Here is a 9,584-nt window from a genome sequence, read left to right on the forward strand (position 1 = left end):
CCTGATTCATGTATGCATATTGGCGGGACTATGATATTACATTTTAGGGTCACAAGGTCATGGTCGTTAACAGTTAAGAGAGTTCAATAATTAAATAAATGATCTTTATTGTAATTGCATAGAAGTTCTAACAATCAATTCATTTCTCACTCTCTCCATCAATATCTAAATTATTTCTTTCTCTTGTTGTGTCTTCATCACTTTTCTCTCATTGTCATATGCTCTTGTTCATCTTCCTCTATATTTCTCATCTCTTCTTATCCCCCTCCATCTCCTATCTATCTGTCCTCTCAGAACTTCTACCAGTCTCCTGGGTTGTGGTCTAGTCCAAGCCCGTTGGGTGGAGGAGAGAATACCTGGTCTGGAGGGAGTACAAGTCTCTTTGATAACTCTATCTGGAGTAGCTCATCGGACAATAACAGCTCCCTGCTTGATACTAGTGGTCCACACAACGCAACTGACCCTGAGGTAAGTGACCTTCCATTGGGTGGACTTACATTAGTCAGAGTTCTGTGTGATGTAAAGTGATGTGAATTCTTTTCATTTACCAAGACATGTTCAAATAGACTTTGAATCAAGAAACTGGGAATACTAGTAAAAGGGTAGCGGGTAGGCCTGGGAGTAAACATCGATTGATCGAATGGCTTGCCGCCGATCGCTAATCGCTTAGCAAAATTTACACTGTTCAAAAGTTCGGCAGACCCCGATTAGCCACTTTGGATAACTCGAATACTCAAGTTATAGTAACAAAAAGACAAGATGAAAATGTCAACAATTGCTTTTAACTACTTGATACAGATTTTAAAATGATGTTACCGATGTAATTTGTCCAAAATAAACAATGATTGTATCACATTCACTGTTGAACACCAACCTGAAAGAGGTCCGAAAATTTTAATCCCACCCGGCCTTGCATGCCCTCAATACACAATGTATGTTGTATGCATAGGTGTATATAACTCTATGGTTGCATGTCTGTGTGCTTAAAAAACAGAAAGTACACACACGCACACACAACTACATGTAGCTGACTTGAGCCGATATGTGATTGGACAATCGATGGCCAATGAAACTTTTGGGAGACAAAGAAGAAGCCACATAAAGTCGTGACTTCAGAAACAAATTGACCCCTCCCAATCTCTGTGTGTGGGTGTGTGTGTATGTGAGAGAGAAAGATAGGGTGGAAACAAGAATTCTTTTCATGTTTCAAAACAATGCAATCTCCTTTTAGCCCCAGCCCCTCCCCCAGTCACACAATCAAAACAACATTCCAACACTCGCCATCACCTAATTATAGACATGTAAATGTAGCTAGTCTCCCAAAATAGACCCAGTTATAGGTTCAAATGAAAAAAAAATTGTAATTTTGCGAGGTACTTCAAATGGAAAATATTTTTAACATCATGGGCAGTGCCACAGGTGGGGGTTGGGGCATGGTGTGGGCAATGGATGAAATTTTTCAATAAGTAAAAGGTACCACGTGCGTGTCTGTCTCAAAGAATACTTCATGAATTAGTTGTTTACAGAGACTTAAATTGGACCTAAGACTGTAGGCTGATTCATTCATATGCACTTGGAGGGATGCATAATACAAGCATTGATTTAGGAAAGATTTTTCATTGGAACAATAAAATGATAGTTTTTATCTCATTCCATATAGTTTCTTTTGAAATAGAAATCAAAGAGAAGGGGCTTACTTTCATTTATAAGGAACATATAATACTCCACCCTAGATGTTATTGAAACCCTGTTTGGGAGGTCTTCATAATTAGGTCAACTATTGGCTTAGAAGACAATCTTCGCGACGAACAATCGAATGATTCGATTGTTTTTTCAGGAAATAACCGAATGGTAAAATTGACATTCGTTCCAGGCCTAGTGGGGGTAGGAAGTAATTCCTTGAATACTCAAGTGCTGATCAGAGTAACCTTGCTAAAGCTGGTGTAATAGTATGCAGCCCTGAGAAATATTGTATAAAACACTTTATGAATGTTGCATATTATTTCAACTCACTTGTCATTTTTCTTCTCATTTCAAAGCTAAATTATAGTGGTTTTAAAAAAAAATCACTGCAGTTACTAAAATAATCTGTGGGATTAATGACAACTGGCATTCCTGAACAGTGTGGTGTAATACTTCAAGAAAACCACTTAATAATAAATGTTTATAAATGCAGTTAAACAATCAGATTGTATGAACATATTGTGAAAATTTACTGAGAATGTAACAATTAAAATTATGTTTTGTTTTATCTTCTGTCCAGGCAACTCCACGAGCTTTTGACCCATTTCGCAGCAGCATCTGGGGTCCTTCCCATGGTAGCGGAGGTCCCAACCCCTGGGCTAACCCAGATATGGATAACAACAAATAGAGAGAAAGAAATCATTCAACCATCGTTTCATCATAGACAAGCATTTCTCTCATCTCAACTTGTGTTTTCACCCCCCCCCCCCCCCCCCCCGCACAAAAAATTGTGAAGCAAGTACATCTCATAGTGTTTTAAATTATTGTACAGAGTTAGATGATTTATCTTTTTAATCTTATTTATTTGTAGTGAGGAGGTAAGGTGGTTGGATGGGGTTAACATGGGCCCTCTTTCATTAAACTTATCAATGATAAGTGCTCAAAACATGCTCCTAGCCAATGAAAGAGCACAATTTGAGTAGCTTTTAACATGTAATTGATTGTAAGTTTTATGAAACAGGACTCTTGTTTTTGATCATTGATTCTATGCTACCATTCGCGATTAACACAAAGTAAAGAATGGCTTTGATATACATGATAATTTTAAACTTGGGCAAGATATATAATACCGAATTACGGTACTAGTATTAGATAATGTAAAAAAATGGCGGTGACAGCAGTTTGTGAAGTAAATTTGTAATGAAAACTCAGTACTCTGATAACTGGTTTTAATCACTTTATCACTTTTTCAATTGATGCATAACATTGTATACATGGTAAATGACAACGTACAGATCAAGCATCCTAATTTTACACTCGAGAATTGGCGATATGATTCTAATAAATGAATTAAGGAATAACAAAATAGCAAGAACAACATGAATAATTCAGTGTTAATATATTTATTAACCCTAAAAGAGCCAGGGGCAGATCGAATCCCCCCCCCCACAGTTTTGACAAAAATAGGCATGTACATCAACCTTTTTGACAGTTACCTTGAAAACCTTTAAAATCAGACATTCATTCATATAGAAATTGCATAGTTTTATAGTTATAGTCCAATGTTGCATACCTTCAGAAATTCATGCCTGAGAATTTGGTTTTAAAGCATTAAGGACTGAGAGCTGTTGTAATGAAACAGTGTTCACTCTTTGTACGGCAAAGATATCATGTGAAACATCAGGACCCCCACCCCCCTTGGCTTATTAGGGTTGAATATAAATATATACACATAATAAGAATTTAATTCAAACATCCAATATGAGTAAATAGTACATACAACTTTGCAAATAAAAAATTACCGCTGTAACCAAAAAACAACTTTATAAGTATAAACATGAATCTTTTAGATATGGATGGAAAGGAATATTAATGCATAATTGGAACAATGATTATCTGGAGAGGAAGTGAACACCAATATTTGAGTTATTTGTGCTAACAAATCTTACTGTTTATTTAATATGCCAATATGTGGACTATAAGGAAATAGAAGAGACTAATTCGTAAGTTATATATATTGCTTTTTGTAAAATGCAAGATTATTAATTGGAAACATGCAGTACCTATGTGTGTTTTAAGTTCTGTTATGCTAGATAATTATAAGCACTATTCAGTGTTTAACGTACAAGTCTTTTCTTCGATGTATTTATTGGATTTCATCTGACTGGAATCATACCAAACTATATTTCAGATTATTTTCCATTTCTTTGAAGTATTCCAAGTAAATTTCCATGACAATGATTACTAATGGAGATCCTTTTCAATCTAAATTAGATTGTCATATTCACATATATCTTTATATTGAAAGACATTTGATTATTTAAAAAGTGCAGTTGTTTATACTATCCCTATTGTGCTATGGCGAAAGATCAAGTATTATTTTTTTCTATTTTAAAGATGAAACCTGAATGGATAAGAAGAAAATACGGACAATTTCGAGAAATTTCACAATTTAGTGATACACATGTGTAATTAATTAGCATTATAAATGCTTCTGTTTGTTTGATATTATTATCAAGGACTTGTTTTATTGTAGTCCCTTTTTATTTGCATACAATATTTACAAAAGGCATGAGAATATTTTCCCAAGCATACATGGTAATATAATATGAAAATAAATTTGTTCTTGGATGCACTTAAATAGGGACACAAATGCAGACTTTTTGTACCCAAGAAGCTTAATTAAAGCACCCCGAGTCTTTTTGTTTGTTGTTGGTTATTATTGTTGCGTAGAATATATAATATCCCAAGTTTACACAATTTTCAAAAATATGCTTCTTTTTTTTTAGTTTAGTTTAAATTGCATTGCCCAAGGCAAAATATTACGCTGTGATGAAATGTTTAATATTTCAAAGAAATCCATTTATTTTTCAGTGATCCTCTTATTTATATTTTTGTTTTTTGTAAAAGAAGGTTTGGAAATAAGAGAATATACATATGCTGTGACCAGAATGGATTTATCAAATGATGATCAACATCTAAAAGGCTGATAAACTTAAGTTTCATTTTATTTTATTCAGTATTTATTTGCATATCCCCTAATTATGCTGTCATGGGTTATTGATGTATAGTTCAAACAGATATCAACCTTAAACATATTTAGATGGTAGATGTTTAAGATTTGAAGAAAACTTTGTTTAAACATGGTGTAAGAGCTTATTGGACATGACAATAAGTAATAACGTTTGACTGGTGCAATTCTGAGGATAAGAAAGCCTTTGTTAAACAAGCGACTAATTATGGTCAAAAGGCTTGTTATATTTGGTCCATATTTGTATGTACTTGCTGAAATTTTTATTTTTTATTTAAATTTGATAACTGTTATTACTTGCTTTGAGATGTATTTGCTTCCTGCACTGTTCCATAATGCTTGTTCTATGATGACCGAGGTTGAAGATGATGAGGGTGAAGCAATTTTCATGTGATGTTATTGCTTTTAGAAGGTTTTTGAGTTATGGCCATGATGTACCCAAAATCTAGCCTGTGTTTAGTGTTTGTTTGTATACTAAGGAGCATTAATCGGCTTAAAGAAGCATGAGGGAGAATCATCAAGAGAAGTGTGTATTAACCTAATCCATCTCTATGAGACGGATGTAGACGTAGCCAAAATTGATATGACAGATAATGTTTGTGACATCGGATGGAGAAGAATGACACTTTTTTGTAATTTTAGCACTTGAAGTAGTTTGGATTCTCTAAACGAAAGACTTTTAATCTTCCTGCTCTAAAAGTTTCCTCTATAAAGTAAGGTTCGTAATCGTGTATATGACAAATGAGGAAGCGGGGTATTTTTTGCTGTGTATTTAAAAAGTCAAAAGTTGGTGGACTCTGCCTCTATTTTCATGCTGACTCTGAGCAGTTCCCCCCATGAATGAATGGGAGAGGGAATCTCTTAACTCTGCAGTCTTGAATTTGAATACTTGATGTAAAAAGAACATCATCCTATTCATCTATTCGGGAAGGTTTCAAATATTGTATCCTATGCAAACTAGCTTTGCCAAGTCAAAGTAATCACTTCAAATACGTTCAACATCAGGTGGAAAAAAAAAACGATTGAAATGATTATAAAGAATCTTTTGCTGTCAACGAAAAGAAAAAGAAGCTATGTGAGGTATCTAAGTACCTGGTTGGTGGGCTTACGACTTGTGAAGGTTATTTCAAAGTCGTTTCCCATGAGTGAGTTTTTAAGCATCTCTGTTATTGAAAAACGAGATCTCTTTCTATCTTTATCTCTCGTTCAATAAAACTACAAACTTATAAAAAATAGGCTGTTTGTTTCTAATATATTTAGTACATTGAAGAAAAAAATGTATGTAAACAAAATAGAAATTTACCCAGCAACCAATTTATGTAGATCTTTATGACTTAGTAATATTAGCTAAGAAAATTAAGAGAAAATGTATATTTGGGAGAAAGAAAGGAAAATTTGAAGAAACAGAGGTTAGAGAAGGGAGATAAGAGATTATCAAAATGAGATGAGACAAGAGAGTGGAGGAAGGGGGTTAGTTGAAGAGTGATGGGTGATAAAGGGAGGAAAGTGGAAGGGGGAGAGAGATGAAGAGGCGGAGGTGGAAAGAGTATGATGGTGGGGAGTGAGACTTTGAGAAACGAAGAGGTAGAGAAAAAAGGAAGCGGGAGAGAAAGAAGGTGAGATAGACAAAGAGGGATGGGGGAGAATAGGGACAGAAAGGGAGGGTAGAGGAAGAGATGGAAGTGGATAGAGTAAGATGATGGAGAGGGGAGACTGAGAAACGAAGATGAAGAGAGGTAGAGAATGAAAGGAAGTGGGAGAGAGAGAGAAGGTGAGATAGACGAAGAGGGGTGGGGGAGAGAATAGGGACAGAGAGAGGAAGAGATGGAAGTGGATAGAGTAAGATGATGGAGAGGGGAGACTGAGAAACGAAGATGAAGAGAGGTAGAGAAAGAAAGGAAGTGGGAGAGAGAGAGAAGGTGAGATAGACAAAGAGGGATGGGGGAGAATAGGGACAGAAAGGGAGGGTAGAGGAAGAGATGGAAGTGGATAGAGTAAGATGATGGAGAGGGGAGACTGAGAAACGAAGATGAAGAGAGGTAGAGAATGAAAGGAAGCGGGAGAGAGAGAAGGTGAGATAGACAAAGAGGGATGGGGGGAGAATAGGGACAAAAAGGGAGGGTAGAGGAAGAAATGGAAGTGGATAGAGTAAGATGATGGAGAGGGGAGACTGAGAAACGAAGATGAAGAGAGGTAGAGAAAGAAAGGAAGTGGGAGAGAGAGAGAAGGTGAGATAGACGAAGAGGGGTGGGGGAGAGAATAGGGACAGAGAGAGGAAGAGATGGACGTGGATAGAGTAAGATGATGGAGAGGGGAGACTGAGAAACGAAGATGAAGAGAGGTAGAGAAAAAAGGAAGCGGGAGAGAGAGAAGGTGAGATAGACAAAGAGGGATGGGGGGAGAATAGGGACAAAAAGGGAGGGTAGAGGAAGAGATGGAAGTGGATAGAGTAAGATGATGGAGAGGGGAGACTGAGAAACGAAGATGAAGAGAGAGAGAGAGAAAGAAAGAAAGTGAGAGAGAGAGAGAAGGTGAGATAGACGAAGAGGGGTGGGGGAGAATAGGGACAGAAAGGGAGGACAGAGAGAGGAAGAGATGGAAGTGGATAGAGTAAGATGATGGAGAGGGGAGACTGAGAAACGAAGATGAAGAGAGGTAGAGAAAGAAAGGAAGTGGGAGAGAGAGAGAAGGTGAGATAGACAAAGAGGGGTGGGGGAGAATAGGGACAGAAAGGGAGGACAGAGAGAGGAAGAGATGGAAGTGGATAGAGTAAGATGATGGAGAGGTGAGACTGAGAAACGAAGATGAAGAGAGAGAGAGAGAAAGAAAGGAAGTGAGAGAGAGAGAGAAGGTGAGATAGACGAAGAGGGGTGGGGGAGAATAGGGACAGAAAGGGAGGACAGAGAGAGGAAGAGATGGAAGTGGATAGAGTAAGATGATGGAGAGGGGAGACTGAGAAACGAAGATGAAGAGAGAGAGAGAAAGAAAGGAAGTGGGAGAGAGAGAGAAGGTGAGATAGACAAAGAGGGGTAGGGGAGAATAGGGACAGAAAGGGAGGTGAGAGGTAGGCAGTGGGCTGAATGAGGGATTAGCTAGAGGGCGGGTTTGAGGAGATATAGAAACGGTGTGGAAAAAACAGAGGTAGAGAGAGACAGACGGGTATGGAAGAGGTAGGGAGGTAGTCGATTGGAGAGAAGATGAAAGAGAGGAACAGAAAAGTTCAAGTTTATTTATTAAAAAACATCACATCATAATAAAAATAGATATACATACAACGTAAATGAGTACATAAACATTCATCAATTAGATTATAGCATAGACGAATTGGTTTTAGGACCCCTTTAAAAGCAAAGCTTGTGAAGTAGGGCCCTGGAATACTTATGATTATTAATAGAAAACATAGGATATACTAAATCTACAAGATACAAAAGGAGAGAAAAAATATATAATAAGGTTAAGATGCAAAAAATAGAATGGAAAACTATTACAAACACACATCTATACACACAAACACAACCACATCCACTCACATATGCACATACTAAATGAGTAGGTCATCAACTTAAATGCAAATACATCAACTAAAAATAGATATTGAAGGAAAATAATCATAATCTGTCAAGATAGCAAGTTTTGGATAATCTTTTGAACATGAAAAGAGTTTTACTATTATCAACAGGTAAATTGTTCCACTCTTTAATACAGGATATATGAAAGGAGGTTAGAGTGACATTTGTTCTCGCAAATGGCTGACGAATAAGATCCTTTTGACGTGTGTTATAATTATGTATTTGTGAATTCTGAAGAAATATTTTGTAAGGTACATTCTTGAGGCATGAATTGAACGACACAAGTTCACTTAGTGGTAGCATTTTCAGACGAAGAAATAACGGAGTACTTGGATGTCTATAATTATAATTTGTTATAAGTCGTATTGCCCTTTTCTGAAATACTCTCAGTTTATCAAGATAAGACTTGAAAGTGTTTCCCCAAGCAACATTACAACATGTCAAATAAGGTAGAACAATACTTTTATATTGTTATCAGTATCATTTCAGGTAAAATTGATTTTAACCTATGAATAACTTCACCTACACTGCGAGACACCACCAAGAGCATTAGGCCAAAAAAGGCTTAAGAAAGGAAATTTCTTGTAACAAGCTGATTTTTTCAGGATAGGTCAAGAAAAATGACTAGAATAACATACTAAAAGTCCTCATAAATCCTCCGCGGGGTTTTCCGTAATCCAAGATAGCGTCCAAAATGGCCGCCATTCACAGAAAATGGACATAACTCACTCATTATTCACACTAAACATCAAATTTCGGTGCATATTTCATGGTTTAAAGGCGTAAAAGATCTTATGATACAGGTTAGAGTGAAAATAAGCAGACTAGGGTACCTAAAAATCCAAGATGGCGTCCAAAATGGCTGCTTAAGTCTAAAATCCACTATTAATCTATTACTTACTTTAATGTCTTTAATTTTTGTTTTTATTCAATGGTTTAAATGGTCAAGTAATAAATTGTGACAAGTTCAAAGGCCAGTCAGTGGTCAAGTATGTCTGAAAATCCAGGAAGGCTTCCAAAAATTGAGTCTAAAATGGCTGTTTTTACTTACAATTGGACATAGTTCATTTGATATCTGCCTGATATATATGATTTTGGTGTCTAAACCATGGTTTGAAAGGTCAAATCATTCATTTGGATGAGTTAAAAGGACATTCAGTGGTCAGGTATGTCCAAAAATCCAAGATGGCTTCCAAAAATGGAGTCTAAATTTACCGATGTTACTGAAAAATTGACAAACTTCATTAAAAAATCCACCTGAGAGATATAATTGTGTTGTCTAAACAATGGTATAAAATGTC

General features: G+C 36.4%; 1 protein-coding gene across 1 annotated transcript in view; it reads left to right on the forward strand.

Annotated features, from left to right (window-relative positions):
• The window catches only part of LOC129260775 (transmembrane protein 131-like), a 45,025-nt gene extending 39,093 nt beyond the window's left edge, over window positions 1-5,932 (forward strand). Inside the window, exons 32-33 of the mRNA XM_054898742.2 lie at window positions 295-468; window positions 2,264-5,932. Of these exons, the coding sequence (XP_054754717.2) occupies window positions 295-468; window positions 2,264-2,371 (282 nt within the window). The 3' untranslated portion in view covers window positions 2,372-5,932. The remainder of the gene's footprint in view (window positions 1-294; window positions 469-2,263) is intronic.
• Window positions 5,933-9,584: the final 3,652 nt, after the last annotated feature.

The sequence above is a fragment of the Lytechinus pictus genome, unplaced genomic scaffold (assembly GCF_037042905.1).
Source record: "Lytechinus pictus isolate F3 Inbred unplaced genomic scaffold, Lp3.0 scaffold_19, whole genome shotgun sequence".
NCBI classification, from domain to species: domain Eukaryota; kingdom Metazoa; phylum Echinodermata; class Echinoidea; order Temnopleuroida; family Toxopneustidae; genus Lytechinus; species Lytechinus pictus.